The sequence below is a fragment of the Mobula birostris genome, chromosome 10 (genome assembly GCF_030028105.1).
Source record: "Mobula birostris isolate sMobBir1 chromosome 10, sMobBir1.hap1, whole genome shotgun sequence".
In the NCBI taxonomy this organism is placed as follows: Eukaryota; Metazoa; Chordata; class Chondrichthyes; order Myliobatiformes; family Myliobatidae; genus Mobula; species Mobula birostris.
This window is the reverse complement of record NC_092379.1, coordinates 4,891,230-4,912,224: the sequence shown is the minus strand read 5'-3', so window position 1 is coordinate 4,912,224 and position 20,995 is coordinate 4,891,230. Positions and strand designations below refer to the sequence as shown.

Below are 20,995 nucleotides of genomic sequence, written 5' to 3'. Positions count from 1 at the left end.
CCCCATAATCTTTGATTCCACTATCTTTAAGAGATCTATCCATCTCTTTCTTGAAAGCATCCAGAGACTTGGCCCCCACAGCCTTCTGGGGCAGAGCATTCCATATATTCACCACTCTCTGGGTGAAAAAGTTTTTCCCCAACTCCGTTCTAAATGGCCTACCCCTTATTCTTAAACTGTGACCTCTGGTTCTGGACTCACCCATCAGCGGGAACATGCTTCCTGTCTCCAGCGTGTCCAATCCCTTAATAATCTTATATGTTTCAATAAGATCCCCTCTCAGCCTTCTAAATTCCAGAGTATACAAGCCCAGTCGCTCCAATCTTTCGACATATGACAGTCCAGCCATCCCGGGAATTAACCTCGTGAACCTACGCTGCACTCCCTCAATAGCAAGAATGTCCGTCCTCAAATTTGGAGACCAAAACTGCACACAGTACTCCAGATGTGGTCTCACCAGGGCCCTGTACAGCTGCAGAAGGACCTCTTTGCTCTTATACTCAATTCCCCTTGTTATGAAGGCCAGCATGCCATTAGCTTTCTTCACTGCCTGCTGTACTTGCATGCTTGCTTTCAGTGACTGATGTACAAGAACACCTAGGCTAGGGTAAGTTTTGACTTGGAGCACTATGGAGACCCCCCTGCCCTTCTGCGAGGTGATGGCAAGAAACCTCTTGAGTCCACCTGATGTCTCACTCAGAGGGTGGATACTGACTGTTACAGTACGAGGACATGTTGGGGGAACCCGGCGATGTCACCGTGTTTCTATCGCCGGCATAGCATGCCCTCAACTCACAGCCCTCGCCCGTTCGTCTTTGGGAATTTGGGAGGAGACCAGAGCGCTAGGACAAAACCCACACGGTCACAGGGAGAGTGTGCAAACTCTTTGCAGACGGTGGCGGGAACTGAGCTCTGATCTTCAATTCCAGCTGCTGTCTGGTTACTGTCGGCTCCATCGCTTCTAGTATGCTAACCCGTGACCAGCTGCACACCCACATCTATTTATTTATTTAGGGATACAGCACAGTAAAAGGTCCTTATTGTCCAACGAGCCCACACCACCCAGGTACACCCATGGACCAATTATCGAACTCACCTGTGTGGAGCCAGACTATGGGGAGAGATTGAGTCGCCTGGGACTGTACTCGCTGGAATTCAGAACAATGAGAGGAGATCTTATAGAAACATATAAAATCATGAAAGGGATGGATAAGCTAGAGGGAGGAAAGTTGTTTCCACTTGTAGGTGAGACTAGAACTAGGGGACATAGCCTCAAGATTCGGGGGAGTAGATTTAGGACGGAGATGAGGAGGAACTGCTTTTCCCAGAGAGTGGTGAATCTGTGGAATTCTCTGCCCGATGAAGCAGAGAAGGTTACCTCAGTAAATATATTCAAGACAAGGCTGGATAAATTTTTGAGTAGTAGAGGAATTAAGGGTTATGGGGAAAAGGCAGGTAGGTGGAAATGACTTCTCAAACTTCCGCTAATGCCCCACCTCTCCCTCATACCCCATCCGTTATTTATATACACACATTCTTTCTCTCTCTCTCCTTTTTCTCCCTCTGTCCCTCTCACTATACCCCTTGCCCATCCTCTGGGTCCCCCCCTCCCCCTTTTCTTTCTCCCTGGGCCTCCTGTCCCATGATCCTCTCATATCCCTTTTGCCTATCACCTGTCCAGCTCTTGGCTCCATCCCCTCCCCCTCCCGTCTTCTATCATTTTGGATCTCTCCCTCCCCCTCCCACTTTCAAATCTCTTACTAGCTCTTCCTTCAGTTAGTCCTGACGAAGGGTCTCGGCCTGAAACGTCGACTGTACCTCTTCCTAGAGATGCTGCCTGGCCTGCTGCGTTCACCAGCAACTTTGATCTGTGTTGTTCGGTGGAGATGAGTCCATGGCCAGGTCAGCCATGATCTTATTGAATGGCGGAATGGGCTCGATAGGCCAGATGGCTGACTCCTGCTCCAATTTCTTATGTTCATATGTCTCTGGTATAAAGGAGGAAACCAGAGCACCCAGAGGAAATCTGTCCACATACAACCCCTTACGGGCAGCGGTGGGAATTGAACCGGGGTCACTGGTGCTATTATAGCTTACATTCCCACCATAGTGTAGAATTGTCCATCCTAACCCACACAGGATCCTGCTTTCGTGTCTTTCTTGAATGATGGGGCCTCCAACAATATGGTAACTGTGCCAAGGTGCCAATTAGGATTAGGTAGTCAAATGCTGTGCAGGGATTAAAGCAGTCGTAATCTGTAACAACACACGCAAAACGCTGGAGAAACTCAGCAAGTCGGTCAGCATGTACAGAGGGAAGTGAACAGTCAACGTGTAGGGCTGAGACCCTTCATCAGGACTGGAGAGGAATGGGGCAGAAGCCCGATTGAGAAGGTGGAAGGAGGGGAAGGAGTACAAGATGGCACGTGAGGGAGAGGTAGGTGGGGGGGGGGATGAGGAATGAAGTAAGAAGCTGGGAGGTGATAGGTGGACGAGGTAAAGGGCTGAAGAAGAAGGAATCTGATAGGAGAGGACAGTTGTACGTGGGAGAAAGAGAGCGAGTGTATGAGAGTAATTAGATTGAGAAATGGAAAAAGAAGAGGAGGGAAGAGAAAGAAATTTCTTGACGTTGGAGAACTCTATCTCCTTTACCATAGCGCTGGAGAGGGAATAGGAGCAGACAATTTGGGAAAACATTTAATTGGGGTAGGGGGAAATATGATGCTATTTATAGGAATAGGAAGTCATAGTCATAGGAAGTCATTCCTGCCTGTGGTCATCAAACTTTACAACTCCTCCCTTGGAGGGTCAGACACCCTGAGCCAATAGGCTGATCCTGGACTTATTTCCTGGCATAATTACATATTACTACTTAATTATTTATGGTGCAATTGTAACGAAAATCAATTTCCCTTGGGATCAATAAAGTATGACTATGACTATGATTAGGCAGGAACTTGGGAGCCGATGTTCTCAGGGAAATGCACGGCAGAAATGTGATAAATGTTCAGGGCATATTTGCATGGTGTTCTGCATAGGTATGTTCCATTGAGGCAGGGAAAGGATGGTTAAAGGACCATGGTGTACAAAGTATGTAGAAAATCTAAGATAAGAAGAAAAGAAAAGGTTACGAAAGGGTTCAAGAAACTAGGTACTGTTAAAGCTTTAGAAAATTACAAGGGTGCTAGGAAGGAGTTTAAGAATGGAATTAGGAGAGCCAGAAGGGGCCATGAGAAGGCCTTGGTGAGCAGGATTAAGAAAAACCCCAAGACATTCTGCAAGTATGTGAAGAGCAAGAGGATGAGCCGTGTGAGAATAGGACCAATCAAGTGTGACGGTGGAAATGTGTGCATGGAGCCGGAGGAGGTAGCTGAGGTACTTAATGAAAACTTTGCTTCAGTATTCACCAGGGAAAAAGACCTTAGCAATTGTGGGGATGACGTACAATGGACTGAAACACTTGAGAATATAGAAATTAAGAAAGAGGATGTGCTGGAGCTTGTGAAAAACATTAAGTTAGATAAGTCACTGGGACTGAATGAGATATACCCTAGGCTACTGTGGGAAGTGAGGGAGGAGATTGCTGAGCCTCTTGCTAATATCTTTGCATCATCAATGGGAATGGGAGAAATACCAGAGGACTGGAGGATTGCAAGTGTTGTTCCCTTGTTCAAGAAAAAGAGTAGAGATAGCCCAGGAAATTATAGACCAGTGAGTCATACTTCAGTGGTGGGAAAGTTGATGGAGAAGATCCTGAGAGGCAGGATTTATGAGCATTTGGCGAGACATAATCTGGTTAGGGATAGTCAACGTGGCTTTGTCAAGGGCAGATCATGCCTTATGAGCCTGACTGAATTCTCTGAGGACGTAACAAAGCACATTGATGAAGGTAGGGCAATGGATGTAGTGTATATGGATTTCAGTAAGGCATTTGACAAGGTTCCCATGCAAGGCTCCTTCAGAAAGTAAGGAAGCATGGGATCCAGGGAGACCTTGTTCTGTGGAACCAGAATTGGCTTTTCCACATAAGGCAAAGGGTGGTTGTAGATGATTCATGTTTTACATGGAGGTCGGTGACCAGTGGTATTCCACAGGGATCTGTTCTGGGACTCTCTCCTCTTTGTGATTTTTATAAATGACCTGGATGAGGAAGTAGAAGGGTGGGTTAGTAACTTTCCTGATGACACAAAGGTTGGGGGTGTTGTGGACAGTCTGGAGGGTTGTCAGAGGTTACAGCGGGACATCAATAGGATGCAGAACTGGGCTGAGAAGTGGCTGATGGACTTCAGACCAGATGTGTGAAGTGGTTCATTTTGGTAGGTAAAATTTGAAGACAGAATATAATATTAATGGTAAGACTCTTGACAGTGTGGAGGATCTGAGAGATCTTGGGGTCCGTGTTGATAGGACACTCAAAGCAGCTGCACAGGTTGACAGTGTTGTTAAGATGACGTATGGTGTGTTGGCATTCATGAACCGTGGGACTGAGTTCAAGAGCCGTGAGGTAATGTTACAGCTATGTAAGACCTTGGTCAGATCCCACTTGGAGTACTGTGTTCAGTTCTGGTCACCTCACTACAGGAAGGATGTGGATACTATAGAGAGAGTGCAGAGGAGATTTACAAGGATGTTGCCTGGATTGGGGAGTGTGCCTTATGAGAATAGGTTGAGTGAACTTGGCCTTCTCTCCTTGGAGCGACGGAGGATGAGGGGTGACCTGATAGAGGTGTACGAGATGATGAGAGGCATTGATCCTGTGAATAGCCAGAGGCTTCTTCCCAGGGCTGAAATGGCTAACACGAGGAGGCTTAATTTTAAGGTGCTTGGAAATAGGTACCAAGAGGGATGTCGGGGGTAAGTTCTTCACGGAGAGAGTGGTGAGTGCATGGAATGTACTGCCAGTGGTGGTGGTGGTGGAAGCGGATACGATAGGGTCTTTTAAGAGACTCTTAGATAGGTAGATGGAGCTTAGAAAAATAGAGGGCTATGCAGTAGGGTAATTCTAGGCAGTCTGCAGAGTAGGTTACATGGTCAGCACAACATTGTGGGCCGAAGGGCCTGTAATGTGCTGTGGATTCCTATGTTCTTACATCGATGCTTGTGGTTTCATGTTGGAGGCGACGCAGACATACGAAGTGTTGCTCCTCCAGCCGGAGTTTGGCCTCACCGGGACAGCAGAGTGAAAGGGCAAGTGTGAGGTTATATTCATGGGTTCACTGATCATTCAGAAATGGGATGGCATAGAGGAAGCTGTGCCCTGAGTAGCGTCCTCAGGATCCTGTACCTTCTCCCCCGATGGGAAGAGGGTGATGAGGGGCCTTAATGATGGGTGCTGCCGTCTTGAGAGCCACCTTTTGAGGGTGTCCTCGATGGAAGGGAGTGTTGTCTCTGTGATGGATCTGGCTGAGCTTACAACTCTCTACAGCCTCTCTCAATCCTGCACCTTGGAGCCTGGAGACGAGTAGACACTGGTGCAGAAAGTCAGATGGACCAACAGGTCTGTACAGGAATGGGAAGCCAAATTGAGATGATGTGGCCACCAGGAGATCCTGGCTGTGTCTAACTTAAAAGGTCATTTCTGCTATTTTTGATGTGTGAACGTTAAACCTCTCCAAACCAAAGTACATCCATGAGCTGGTGAGTGAAACCTGGCGTAGTGGAGGGTGTAGTGGAGCGGAGTTCCATTCTTTTGTTCTCCAGCAGTAGTTGGATGGATGGCCAACAGGTTTCACACCACCGACAAGTCGGTGTTGCATTGGTGGTACCCCTGCTCAATCCACCAAAAGCAGAACTTCCCAGAGGCCAAACATTCTAATTCCCATTCCTGTTTCAACATGTCAGTCCATAGTGTAGAGGTTAGCACAATGCTTTACAGTACTGGTGACCTGGGTTCATTTCCTGTCACTGCCTGTACAGAGTTTGTACGCTCTCCCCGAGACCGCGTGGGTTTCCTCTGGGTGCTCTGGTTTCCTCCCAAAGTCCAGAAGCGTATCAGTTGATGGGTTAATTCATCATCATCATCGTGTGCCATACTCTGCCAGAGCCTCAGTGGCCATTTTCTTCCAGTGTGATCTGTCGGCAGTCAAACCTCTTGCATCTCTGACGGGGAGGCTGGTCCACTTCTTGATGTTGTCGATCCAAGTTGTCCTCTGTCTGCCTTGGGAGCAGCTTCCTTCTGCTCTGCCTTCAAGCACACAGTGCGTTCCAGTATGTCATCAGTTGTTGAGATGTGTCCAAAATAGCGAAGTTTCCTTTGGATAACCGTTTCCAGAAGTATTGGTTTCGTGCCAATCTTTCCTAGGATGAAATTCTTGGATCTCCTTTCAATGTGTGATACCCTGAGAATCCGTCGGTATGCCCAAATCTCAAATGCTGGCGACTTCTTTCCATCAGCTGCTTTTAGGGTCCATGTTTCACAGCCATATCGGGTTACTGGCCAGACGAGACTCTTGAGGAGGCGTGTCCTGGTATCCATGTTCACAGATCTATCTTTCCAGATGTTAAGACCATAAGACCATAAGACAAAGGAGCAGAAGTCGGCCATTCGGCCCATCGAGTCTGCTCCGCCATTTTATCATGAGCTGATCCATTCTCCCATTTAGTCCCACTCCCCCGCCTTCTCACCATAACCTTTGATGCCCTGGCTGCTCAGATACCTATCAATCTCTGCCTTAAATACACCCAATGACTTGGCCTCCACTGCTGCCTGTGGCAACAAATTCCATAGATTCACCACCCTCTGGCTAAAAAAATTTCTGCGCATTTCTGTTCTGAGCTTGGTAGTGTTTGTGCATGCTATTGCTAGCCTTCGCCTTATTTCCTTGCTGCATTCATTTGTGTCATTTAGTTCTGCACCAAAGTATATAAAGGAGGATACTTATTCGATCTTATCATTTCCAATGTGGATGTCAGCTTGAATTGCAGTTTTGCTTATCACCTTAACTTTGGTCTTTTTTGCCATTTATCAGCAATCCAAATTCAGCAGAGCCTTTTGCAATATTATTGAGTAGGTCTTCTTCTGTTGTGGCTAGCAGGGCTATGCCACCTGCGTATCTCAAGTTACTGGTGGTTCTTCCTCCTATTTTAATGCCAGTGTTGTCTGGAATTGCCAGTCTCATGATCATCTCAGTGTGGACGTTAAAACAGGTGTGGAGAAAGGACGCAGCCCTGGCGGACTCGTTTCCCGTTGCAGGACGATTCCATCTCGCCAGATGTGGTCCAAAGGCTGGAGGATTGCGTGGCATACAGTGTTTCTAGAAGAGCCACTAGGTGTGGTGCCATGCCCAGTTGAATCATTGTCGTCCACACTTTGGTGTATTGGACACAGTCAAACGCCTTTGAGTAGTCTATGAAGCAGATACACAGGGGGTATTGACCTCTCTCGTTTTCTCCATTATTAGGCGCATGTTGAAGAGCTGGTCCCTGGTGCCTCATCCACTCCTGAAGCCAGCCTGTTCGAGTGCAATTTCTCGATCTACGTAGGTTAATTAGTCATTGTAAACTGTCCGGTGATTAGGCTGGGGTTAAGTCAGGGGATTGCTGGGCAGCGCAGCTCGAAGGCTGAATCTGAATAAAATTAAGGAATAGTTTATTCGACCTCCCCGTGAGCACATGGGTGATTCACTTCCCTCCCACGTTCCAGAGACATACGGGGTAGGGCGAGGCAGTTGTGAACATCCTCCACTCCACCCACTTTCTTTACCCTGATTCCTCCCCTTCCTCTCCAGTCCTGAGGAAGGGCCTCCGCCTGAAACAACGACTCTTTATTCATTTCCATAGATGCGGCCTGACCTGCCGAGTTCCTCCAGCATTCTGTGTGTGTTGCTTTGGACACGCTATGTCGTTTAGTTAATTAGGTAGTTAAAGGTTTATTGTCTTTGCTGAGGACAACGAGATTGCAGTGTCACTCCACTCCGTGCTGAACAGCAGACTGGCAATTTAATTACTAAAAACACAATGGCTAAATTTAAAATAGCATCTGAGTTATTTGGAATGACTTCAAGTTGCAACTGCACTAAAAACAAACAACTCTTAAAATGGGGCGTTGTTCAGTTGCACGACAGCCCTGGGGATAAAGCTGTTTTCCAGTCCGGATGTCCATGCAGAGATGTTTCTGTCTCTCCTGGTGGATGGTAGAAGATTAAACTAGTGATTTCTGCTTCTCCTTCTCCTTCTGATAATTTCCCTCCCCCTTGTCTCTTTTTCTATCCCCCACTCTGGTCCCTTACCTCTTCTCACCTGCCTGTCACCTCCCCCTGGGTCCCCTCCTCCTTCCTTTTCTCCTCTGGTCCACTCTTCTCTCCTGTCAGATTCCCTCTTCTCCAGCCCTTGACCTTTCCCACCCACCTGGCTTCACCCCTCAGCTTCCAGTTATCCTCCTTCCCCTCCCCCCATCTTTTTATTCTGCCGTCTTCACCCTTCCATTCCGGTCCTCCAGCATTGTGTGTGTGTGTGTATCTGTGTGCATATGTGTGTGTATCTGTGTGCATATGTGTGTGTGTGTGTGTGAGTGTTTGTGTGTCTGTATGTATCTGTGTGTGTATGTGCGTGTGTGTGAGCGTGTGTGAGTGAATGTGTGTGTGTGTATGTATATATATGTGTGTGTGTGCGTGCGCGCGCGCACGTATGTGCGTGTGAGTGTTTGTGTGTCTGTATGTATCTGTGTGCATATGTGCGTTTGTGTGAGTGAATGTGTGTATGTATATATATATGTGTGTGTGTGTGTATATATATGTGTGTGTGTGTGTGTGTATATATGTGTGTGTGTGTGTGTATGTGTGTGTGTGTGTGTGTGTGTATGTATATGTGTGTGTGTGTGTGTGTGTGTGTGTGTATGTATATATGTGTGTGTGAGTGTGCATGTGTGTGTAGCCGAGGTGATTACTGAGGTGGGATGCGCCCTATCACGATTTTGCGAGCCCTCATGGGTTGCAGCTAGTTTCCATGTCGGGTAGCCAGAAGCGCGGCAACACTTGCGGGCTGCTCGCAGCACAGTTCTTGGACTGCGTTGGTTGTTGATGCAAAGCAGCTCATGTTTAGAAGTAAACAAGTATAATGAAGCTAATCTAAATTTCTCAAATATTTTCATGACTAATCAGCAGGCGTTGAATGGAAATTAAGAGAGCTTGTTTAATGCCTCTGAGGGCATGGTACAGGCTGAGACTCACGGCAGTTGTAATGTATCTCAACAAGCACATGATCCGCCAAGGCACAGAAAGCTGTGAACCATGTGCTTAATGTTGATACTAGGGACTGTGAGAACGGCCGAGAGGATCGTAGGGGTCTCCCCGCCATCCATCGGGGACATTTGTCAGGAACGCTGCGTACGCAGGGCCCTTAGTATTATCAAGGACCCCACCCATCCATCCAGCATCCTCTTTGACTTTCTACCATCAGGCAGGAGACTCCGATGCACAAAGACAAGAACGGTCAGGATGGGAAACAGTTTCTTCCCTCAGGCCATCAGGCTTCTGAACTCCCTGCTGTATCACACTCGAAGCATCACTGGATAATTTGTATTGTACCCCACAATATTTAATTTATGCACTTTGTTTATCTTTGTGTAATTCATGCGTAGATTTAATTCTCACTTTCCTAAGTTATTGTGTTATGTGCACACCCTGGTGCAGAGAAACAATGTTTCATTTCTACATAAATTATATGATTATATATGTACATTATATACATGTGTATAGTTAAGTAACAATAAACTTGACTTAAGTATCTCATATCCGGTATGAAAGCACAGTTTTGACCATAACCAGACATTCTAGTCTCAAACTTGGTGACTAAAGTTTGGGGCCAGATTCCCAGCGACGAGCCCAGTTTCTTGAGGCATGAGGGCAATCTTTGGGGATTACCCTCATGTAAATGTACCCTTAGGTAAATTGAAGGGAATAAAGGCAGATAAATCCCCAGGGCCAGATGGTCTGCATCCCAGAGTGCTTAAGGAAGTAGCCCAAGAAATAGTGGATGCATTAGTGATAATTTTTCAAAACTCGTTAGATTCTGGACTAGTTCCTGAGGATTGGAGGGTGGCTAATGTAACCCCACTTTTTAAAAAAGGAGGGAGAGAGAAACCAGGGAATTATAGACCGGTTAGCCTAACATCGGTGGTGGGGAAACTGCTAGAGTCAGTTATCAAAGATGTGATAACAGCACATTTGGAAAGCGGTGAAATCATCGGACCAAGTCAGCATGGATTTGTGAAAGGAAAATCATGTCTGACGAATCTCGTAGAATTTTTTGAGGATGTAACTAGTAGAGTGGATAGGGGAGAACCAGTGGATGTGGTATATTTGGATTTTCAAAAGGCTTTTGACAAGGTCACACACAGGAGATTAGTGTGCAAACTTAAAGCACACGGTATTGGGGGTAAGGTATTGATGTGGATAGAGAATTGGTTGGCAGACAGGAAGCAAAGAGTGGGAATAAACGGGACCTTTTCAGAATGGCAGGCGGTGACTAGTGGGGTACCGCAAGGCTCAGTGCTGGGACCCCAGTTGTTTACAATATATTTAATGACTTGGATGAGGGAATTAAATGCAGCATTTCCAAGTTTGCGGATGACACGAAGCTGGGCGGCAGTGTTAGCTATGAGGAGGATGCTAAGAGGATGCAGGGTGACTTGGATAGGTTAGGTGAGTGGGCAAATTCATGGCAGATGCAATTTAATGTGGATAAATGTGAAGTTATCCACTTTGGTGGCAAAAACAGGGAAACAGATTATTATCTGAATGGTGGCCGATTAGGAAAAGGGGAGGTGCAACGAGACCTGGGTGTCATTATACACCAGTCATTGAAAGTGGGCATGCAGGTACAGCAGGCGGTGAAAAAGGCGAATGGTATGCTGGCATTTATAGCGAGAGGATTCGAGTACAGGAGCAGGGAGGTACTACTGCAGTTGTACAAGGCCTTGGTGAGACCACACCTGGAGTATTGTGTGCAGTTTTGGTCCCCTAATCTGAGGAAAGACATCCCTGCCATAGAGGGAGTACAAAGAAGGTTCACCAGATTGATTCCTGGGATGGCAGGACTTTCATATGATGAAAGACTGGATCAACTAGGCTTATACTCGTTAGAATTTAGAAGATTGAGGGGGGATCTGATTGAAACGTATAAAATTCTAAAGGGATTGGACAGGCTAGATGCAGGAAGATTGTTCCCGATGTTGGGGAAGTCCAGAACGAGGGGTCACAGTTTGAGGATAAAGGGGAAGCCTTTTAGGACTGAGATGAGGAAAAAATTCTTCACACAGAGAGTGGTGAATCTGTGGAATTCTCTGCCACAGGAAACAGTTGAGGCCAGTTCATTGGCTATATTTAAGAGGGAGTTAGATATGGCCCTTGTGGCTAAAGGGATCAGGGGGTATGGAGGGAAGGCTGGTACAGGGTTCTGAGTTGGATGATCAGCCATGATCATACTGAATGGCGGTGAAGGCTCGAAGGGCCGAATGGCCTACTCCACCTATTTTCTATGATATTTCTACTGACTGAAGAATCTTCAAAGTTCATGAGTTATTTATCATGTGTACATCTTTAAATTGGAAATAGCTTCTTCCTTTTTCCAAGTTCAAAGTAAATTTATTATCAAAGTACATAAAGGTCACCCTATCAGAATCAGAATCGGGTTTAATATCAGCAGCATATGACGTGAAATCTTTTGACTTTGCGGTCGCAGTACAATGCGATACATAATAATAGAGAAAAAACCGTGAATTACAGTAAGTATATATATCAAATAGTTAAATTAAATAAGCAGTGCAAAAAAAAAAACCAGAAATAAAAAAATGTAGTGAGGTGGTGTTCACGGGTTCAATGTCCATTTAGAAATCGGATGGCAGAGGGGAAGAAGCTGTTCCTGAATCACTGAGTGTGTGTCTTCAGGCTCCTGTACCTCCTTCCTGATGGTAGCAATGAGAAGAGGGCATGTCCTGGGTGACGGGGGTCCTTAATGATGGATACTGCCTTTTGCGGCATCACTCCGTGAAGATGTCCTGGATACTGCAGAGGCTGGTGCCCGTGATGGAGCTGACTGAGTTTACAACTCTCTGTAACATGCTTCGATCTTCACCCAGTCAACCCCCCTCCACCCCCCAGTACCAGACGGTAATGCAGCCAGTCAGGATGCTCTCTAGTACATCTGTAGAAATTTACGAGTGTTTTTGGTGACATACCAAATCTCCTCAAGCTCCCGATGAAATATAGCTGCTGTCTTGCCTTTTTTGTAGCTGCGTCGATATATTGGGTGTCTGAGATTTATTTTCTTGTGGGCATAGTCAATAAATCCAATAACCGCAGTCAAATCAATGAAAGACCGCACCAACAGGGAGACAACCGGTGTGCAAAAGACAACTTCTTTTCCTTTTTTGTTTTATGGCGGTTGGCAACCAGTTTTCAGTGTGTTACCGCCACCTGCTAGACTTGTGGTGTGCCAACCAAATATGTCCTGGAGTTCTCTACTTTAGACAATCTAGTTCAGCCTGCAGTTCTCTGTTAGCATCACTCTGGAGTTGTAATTCCTCGTGAATGCTTAATGCGCTCATTAGATAATACCCCAAACTGCCATTCTTCCCTAATTTTGTCACATGTTTTCATGTAGTTGCATTACCTCAATTACATTGATTTCATCTACATCACTTGTAAGGCTAAAATTGTCTTGTTAAAGAATAGTAATTATTGCACGTTATACTTTTAAAATTGCTGTTTTTCCAAGTCTATCCGCTGTTTTTCAGGTTTTCCTTTTCTTGGATCGTAGCCTGCAGTTGTTTACTGAGACCTCAGAGTTCTTCTTCATTTGCTTCCATGTTTTCATTTTATAATCTGAATATAGTTAATTCACTTTGCAACAAATTCCTTTTCCTTTTGTATCCTTGTAATAATTTCCTCCATTTTCCAATCTCTTTCCAACTCACCGTTGTTCTTGTCGGGTACTTCTATTTGTTGTTGGAGTTCTGCACATTTACCCTGGGCTACAACCATAACAGCTGAGGATTTTCCTTAAGTTCTGAAATATTTCTTAAATTCTTGACCATTTGCAATAAATATATTGCAATTAAGATTCCATCTCCCCTGCCTGTTCCAACAGTTCAAAAGACAACAAAATCTACAAAAGCAAAAAGAAAGAAAAAAGTGAAATAATAATAATAAATAAACAAACAATAAGTGTCAGGAAGACTTGTTATGTCCAGACCTCCTTTATAGATTTACTCACCGACAGTCAATCTCCCCTCAATCTCGAAAATGAAAAGACAACAAGTCAACCCATCTGGGTTACCTAGCAACCCATCTGGGTTACCTAGCAACCCATCTGGGTTAGCTAGCAACCTGTCAACCCTCATCCCGCTTTCCAGCGCTCGCCCTATCAGCTTCAATACCTTGATGACTCAAGTACTCGTCTATGCAAACAATACTCTGCAACTTCCCTTTGGACTTGGAGGCAATTCTGGCAGAACTGAGGCAAGGCGAGACAGCCGGCCCATTGCCAAGAGCAAGAAAGACCCGAGGTTCGATCGATTTAAGCGCCGGGCCGAATTGGAAAAGTCAGGTACAGGCCAAAGTGTATCGAAACAACAGAACCCGATCTTTGGACGACGATTTTAAGCGCTAGGCCGAATCAAGGTGGCAGGGTCCAGGCCCCAAAGCGTATCAAAGCAACAGAACCCGATCTTTGGACGATGATTTTTAGCGCTAGGCCGAATCGAGGTGGCAGGATCCAGGGCCCAAAGCGTATGAAACTACTGAACCCGAAGTTTGGAAAATGATTTAAGCACTAGGCCGATTTGAGGTGGTAAGGTCCAGGCCACAGAGCATATCAAACGACTGAACCCGAAGTTTGGACGATGATTTAGGCACTGGACCAGACCAGAAAGGTCAGGGTGTCGGGGTGCAAGGTGAGGGATGGCCCAATTCAGCTCGCTGCTCCGCTCTACACTGAACTAAGGGACCGTGGACAGCCTCTTTGTGGACTTCAGTTCAAAATGCTTTTCGCTTGCGTTTATTGTTTATTGTTTGCATGATTTCTGTTATCCTTGGGTGTTTGACATGCTTCTTTTATATGGGTTTCTTCGGGTTTCTTTGTTTCCTGGCTGCCTGTTAAGAGACGAACCTGAAGGTTGTATAAAGTACACACACTTCAATAATAAATGTACTTTGAACTTTTAAGTGTGAGAGGTTTTGCTTCCACCATTTCCACAGAATGATTAATCAAAATTCTGCCTTCAATTTTGAAGAAAGTAACCTCAGCGTAACCAGTCTCCGGTCCTGGCAATGTCATGAGAACCCTCTGCAATGTTACATCTTTGCAATATTATCAAAGTGCAACTGTGGTCTTAAATGGTGTTGCACAACTCTTATGTGTTACAGTCAGCGGTGCAGCCGTGTTGAATAGCACCCCGTATCTGTTGACGAGCTTAGTGACGGATTCTCTAACCTTTGAGAACGCTGCCAAGAGAGGAACGTGAAAGGAATGACTTGTCTTGACGCTGGGTTAATGCTTTGTGTTTTTTTTATATTTCACTTCAGTCGAGGTATTCGCCTCACCTTTAGCTGACTTCTCTCTACCCACTCACCATTTCTCTGCATAAATTGATGCCAGTTGTGACTCAGTGGGTAAAAGTCTAAATCATAAGTTTGTGGGTTCAAACTCCATGCCCCTGTGCACCTTCATACAGTTCTGGGCAAAAGTCTTAGGCACACATGAAAAAAAAAATTCTGTAAAGCGAAGATGCTTTCAAAAGTAATGAAATGAAAAGGTTCTAAGTATCAAAAAGAATCACTACAAAGAGCAGTAAACGGTAAAAAACTAAATCAAATCAACAAACAAGCAAAAATCTGCAGATCTGGTAATTTGAACAACACACACAAAATGCTGGAGGAACTCAGCAGGCCAGGCAGCATCTTTAAAGTTAAAGTTAAAGTCTGTCCTGAGCCTTACAGGCTCATCAGGCCGGTGCTTATGTCAGTTTCGGTGGCGTGAAGCAACGAGACTCCCCCCCCGGATAGGGACGCCAGTCTGTCATGAGGTTAACCCCTAGCATTTTGTCGGTACCTGTTTTCAGTTGGGTGGACTGCAGCAGTGTGTGATTAAGGACACAACACGCTGCCTCGGCTGGAGTTCGAACTCACAACCTTCAGATCGCTAGTCCAACGCCTTAACCACTTGGCCACGTGCCGTACAAGCAGCATCTATGGAAAAGAGTAAACAGTCGGCGTTTTGGGCCAAAACCCTTTGGCAGGACTGGAGAGAAAAAGCTGAGGAGTAGATTTGAAAAGTGAGGGGGAGGGGAGAGAGAAATGTCAGGCGATAGGTGAAATTTGGGGGAGGTGGGGAGGGATGAAGCAAAAAGCTAGGAATTTGATTGGTGAAAGCGACAGAAGGCCATGGAAGAAAGGGGAGGAGCACCAGAGGGGGGGGCGATGACATGAGAGAGGGGCAAGAGAGTGAGAAATGGTGAAGGGGGGGTGGAAGCATTACTGGAAGTTTGAGAAATCCCCTCCCCCACACCTTTCGAATCTACTCCTCAGCTTTTGTTCTCCAGTCCTGCCGAAGGGTTTCGGCCCGAAACGTCGACTATACTTTTTCCATAAATGCTGCCTGACCTGCTGAGTTCCTCCAGCATTTTGAGTTTGTAAATCAAATCAATCTTTGGTGTGACTACCCCCTTGCATTTAAATCTGCATCAATTCTCTTTGGTGCACTGTTCTGCAGTTTTATGAGAAAATCAGCTGGTAGGTTGTTGTAAGTATCTTGGAGAACTTGCCACAGTTCTTCTGCAAGTTAAGATCAATCAGACACCTCCCTGATGGTATTCGGTGATGGATGATAATCTGCTTGTCATTGAGGATTCCATTAATTCTGACCGGATCACCAACTCGATTTGCAGAAATGCGGCCCCAAACCTTCAGGGAACCTCCGCCGAGCTTTACTGTTGGCTGCAGACACTTAACCATGTAGAACTCTCCAGCTCTTCAGCAGACTAACTGTCTTCTGCTTAAGCCAAAAATGTCCATGTCGGAAGTGGTCTTCATGCAAGAGTTGCTGCTAAAAAGCCGTTTGTCCAAACTGGAAACAAAGCCAGGAGACTTGCCTGCGTACAAAAACACAAGGACTGGGGTTCTGAAGGATGGCAAAAAGGTGCTCTGGACTGATGAGTCAAATTAGACATTTTTGTCTCAAACAGTGAAGCTCGGCAGAGGTTCCCTGCAGATTTGCAGCTGCATTTCCGCAAGTGGATTCAGTGATCTGGTCAGAATTAATGGAATCCTCAATGCTGAGAAATACAAGCAGGTTCTCATCCATCACACTATACCATCAAGGAGGCGTCTAATTGGTCCCAGCTTCATTCTGCAGCAGGAGAATGACCCCAGACACACGGCAAAGGTCATAAAGAACTATCTTCAGCGAAAAGAAGAACAAGGATTTCTGCCACAGATGGTACGGCCTCCACAGAGCCCTGATCTCAACATCATCGAGGCTGTCCGGGATTACAGGTGAGACATTAAACCAAGAAATGCAGCTTCTTAAACACAAGAGATTCTGCAGATGCTGGAAATCCAGAGCAACACAGACAACTCAACAGGCCAGGCAGCATCTATGGAGAGGAATAAAGAGTCAGCATTTTGGACCGAGACCCTTCTTCATGCCTGGAGTTCGTCAGAGATGCAGCTTCACAGTTTTTAGTATTTAAAGAGAGAGGCATTGAAGGCAGGAAGATTTTCAGCCATGGCAATGGTCCCGTTCAGCTTCAGACTCAATGTGCAATGCGGCAAGTTTTTCTAAGATGTGACTTGTCGTCTGGGAAATGTGCCGTGATTTTCTTCTCGGGGATGCAAGCTCCCTGTGGATCAAGAAGGTCTTCTTTTTAAAATTCCATACAATTCCTCCACTGATAACACCAAGAAACCAAATCTGCCCACTGCTTCCATCTCTCGTAAACACTGTAGAATATTGGCTGGGCTCAAAACATTTGCCTTTGTGTTTCTGTCATAGTAAACTCACTGGTCTAATTTACTGTGTGTGAGAGAGAGATAGGGTACGGTACCGGTGGGGACGGGTCTGTCACTGTGTAACACCGGGGTATGGTACCGGTGGGGGTGGGTCTGTCACTGTGTAACACCGGGGTACAGTACTGGTGGGGACGGGTCTGTCACTGTGTAACACCAGGGTACAGTACCGGTGGGGATGGGTCTGTCACTGTGTAACACTGGGGTACAGTACCGGTGGGGATGGGTCTGTCACTGTGTAACACTGGGGTACAGTACCAGTGGGGATGGGTCTGTCACTGTGTAACACTGGGGTACAGTACCGGTGGGGACGGGTTCTGTCACTGTATAACACCGGGGTACGGTACCGGTGGGGATGGGTCTGTCACTGTGTAACACTGGGGTACAGTACCGGTGGGGACAGGTCTGTCACAGTGCGGACGGGCCTGTCACTCTATAATAACACCGGGGTACAGCACAGGTGGATGTCAGTCCCCTGGACTGTGGCACACGATGGGACTGTTCTGTGTAAAGACTCCAGGCTCTGTGCAGCCCTCCTAATGCTTTGTGCCTCGGTCTCCCCTCAGTTCCCAGAATGTGGCTTCTACGGGCTCTACGACAACATCCTCCTGTTCAGACACAATGTGAACTGCGACAACATCCTCGAGCTGATGAAATCGGAGAGCGATATCCAGGAAGGTGACCTCATCGAGGTCGTCTTGTCAGGTCAGTGCTGATCGCTGCTTCGTCTTCGATTCTCTCTTTCTGCTGCCATCATCTTCGTGTCTCACATCCGGCCCCAGCATCTCCCTGAGCGTCTCAGCGGCTGTCGGCCTGCCGCTGCTGGGGACTCATCTGCAAACTTCCTTCACATTTCTTCTTTCTTTCTCTCACTTTCCACCTTTCTTTCACTTTCTGCTGCTCTCTTACTCACTCTTTCACTCTCACCCTCTCTCTCACCCCTCTTTCACTCTCATTCCTTTCTCTTGTTTTCTCTCATCTCAACCTTTCTCTCTCCCCGCGCTCTCTCCCTCATCCTCTCTCTCTCTCTCCCTCATACCCTCTCTCACCCTCATCCCCTCTCTTTCTCCTTCATTCCCCCTCATCTCCTCTCTCTCCTTCATCCCCTCTCTCTCCTTCATCCCCTCTCTCTCCCTCATCCCCTGTCTCTCTCCCCCTCATCCCCTGTCTCTCTCCCCCTCATCCCCTGTCTCTCCCCCCATCCCCTGTCTCTCCCCCACTCATCCCCTGTCTCTCCCCCCTCATCCCCTCTCTCTACCTCATCCCCTCTCTCTCCCTCATCCCCTCTCTCTCCCTCATCCCCTGTCTCTCTCTCCCTCATCCCCGTCTCTCTCCCCCTCATCCCCTGTCTCTCTCCCCCTCATCCCCTGTCTCTCCCCCCTCATCCCCTCTCTCATCCCCTCTCTCTCTCCCTCATCCCCTCTCTCTACCTCATCCCCTCTCTCTAACTCATCCCCTCTCTCTCCCTCATTCCCCCTCATTCCCTCTCTCTCCCTCATCCCCTCTCTCTCCCTCATCCCCTCTCTCCCTCATCCCCTCTCTCTCCCTCATCCCCTCTCTCTCCCTCATCCTCTCTCTCCCTCATCACCTCTCTCTACCTCATTGACTCTCTTTCTCCCTCTCTCACCCTCATCCCCTCTCTCTCCCTTATCTCCTCTCTCTCCTTCATCCCCTCTCTCTCCCTCATCCCCTCTCTCTCCCTCATCCCTCTCTCTCCCTCATCCCCCTCTCTCCCTCATCCCCTCTCTTTCTCCCTCACTCCCCCTCATCCCCTCTCTCTCCCTCATCCCCTCTCTTTCCCTCATCCCCTCTCTTTCCCTCATCCCCTCTCTTTCCCTCATCCCCTCTATCTCCCTCATCCCCTCTATCTCCCTCATCCCCTCTTTCACCCTCTCTCTCCCTCATCCCCTCTTTCACCCTCTCTCTCCCTCATCCCCTCTCTCTCCCTCATCCCCTCTCTCTCCCTCATTCCCTCTCTCTCCCTCATCCCCCTCTCTCCCTCATCCCCCTCTCTCCCTCATCCCCCTCTCTCCCTCATCCCCTCTCTCCCTCATCCCCCTCTCTCTAACTCATCCCCTCTCTCTCCCTCATCCCCTCTCTCTCCCTCATCCCCTCTCTCTCCCTCATCCCCTCTCTCTCCCTCATTCCCTCTCTTTCCCTCATCCCCCCTCTCTCTCCCTCATCCCCTCTCGCTCTCTCCCTCATCCCCTCTTTTTATCCCCCACTCCCCCTCATCCCCCTCTCTCTCTTCCTCACCCCCCTCTCTCTCCCTCATCCCCTCTCTCTCCCTCATCCCCTCTCTCCACCTCATCCCCTCTCTTTCTCCCTCACTCACCCTCATCCCCCTCTTTCTCCCTCATCCCCCTCTTTCTCCCTCACTCACTCTCATCCCCCTCTTTCTCCCACATCCTCTCTCTACCTCATCCCCTCTCTCTACCTCATCCCCTCTCTCTACCTCATCCACTCTCTTTCTCCCTCACTCACCCTCATCCCCTCTCTCTCCCTCATCCCCTATCTCTCCCTCATCCCCTCTCTCTCCCTCATCCCCTCTCTCTACCTCATCCCCTCTCTCTCCCTCATCCCCTGTCTCTCTCCCCCTCATCCCCTGTCTCTCTCCCCCTCATCCCCTGTCTCTACCTCATCCACTCTCTTTCTCCCTCTCTCTCCCTCATCCCCTCTCTCTACCTCATCCCCTCTCTACCTCATCCCCTCTCTCTCCCTCATCCCCTCTCTCTCCCTCATCCCCTCTCTCTCCCTCATCCCTCTCTCTCCCTCATCCCCCTCTCTCCCTCATCCCCTCTCTTTCTCCCTCACTCCCCCTCATCCCCTCTCTCTCCCTCATCCCCTCTCTCTCCCTCATCCCCTCTCTCTCCCTCATCCCCTCTCTTTCCGTCATCCCCTCTATCTCCCTCATCCCCTCTATCTCCCTCATCCCCTCTCTCTCCCTCATCCCCTCTTCACCCTCTCTCTCCCTCATCCCCTCTTTCACCCTCTCTCTCCCTCATCCCCTCTCTCTCCCTCATCCCCCTCTCTCCCTCATCCCCCTCTCTCCCTCATCCCCTCTCTCCCTCATCCCCCTCTCTCCCTCATCCCCCTCTCTCCCTCATCCCCTCTCTCCCTCATCCCCTCTCTCTAACTCATCCCCTCTCTCTCCCTCACTCACCCTCATCCCCCTCTTTCTCCCTCATCCCCCTCTTTCTCCCTCACTCACTCTCATCCCCCTCTTTCTCCCACATCCTCTCTCTACCTCATCCCCTCTCTCTACCTCATCCACTCTCTTTCTCCCTCACTCACCCTCATCCCCTCTCTCTCCCTCATCCCCTATCTCTCCCTCATCCCCTCTCTCTCCCTCATCCCTCTCTCTACCTCATCCCCTCTCTCTCCCTCATCCCCTCTCTCTCCCTCATCCCCTGTCTCTCTCCCCCTCATCCCCTGTCTCTCTCCCCCTCATCCCCTGTCTCTCTCCCCCTCATCCCCTGTCTCTACCTCATCCACTCTCTTTCTCCCTCTCTCTCCCTCATCCCCTCTCTCTCCCTCATCCCCTCTCTCTCCCTCATCCCCTCTCTCTACCTCATCCCCTCTCTACCTCATCCCCTCTCTCTCCCTCATCCCCTCTCTCTCCCTCATCCCCTCTCTCTCCCTCATCCCTCTCTCTCCCTCATCCCTCTCTCTCCCTCATCCCCCTCTCTCCCTCATCCCCTCTCTTTCTCCCTCACTCCCCCTTATCCCCTCTCTCTCCCTCATCCCCTCTCTCTCCTCATCCCCTCTCTTTCCTCATTCCCTCTTTCACCCTCTCTCTCCCTCATCCCCTCTTTCACCCTCTCTCTCCCTCATCCCCTCTTTCACCCTCTCTCTCCCTCATCCCCTCTCTCTCCCTCATCCCCCTCTCCCTCATCCCCCTCTCTCCCTCATCCCCCTCTCTCCCTCATCCCCTCTCTCTCCCTCATCCCCTCTCCTCCTCTCTCCCTCATCCCCTATCTCTCCCTCATCCC

At 48.1% G+C, this 20,995-nt stretch overlaps 1 protein-coding gene across 1 annotated transcript in view; it reads left to right on the top strand.

The window, feature by feature from the left end:
• Positions 1–20,995, top strand: part of prkd2 (protein kinase D2) — a 158,016-nt gene that overhangs the window by 66,542 nt on the left and 70,479 nt on the right. The window contains exon 2 of the mRNA XM_072269841.1: positions 17,570–17,708. Within this exon, the coding sequence (XP_072125942.1) occupies positions 17,570–17,708 (139 nt within the window). The remainder of the gene's footprint in view (positions 1–17,569; positions 17,709–20,995) is intronic.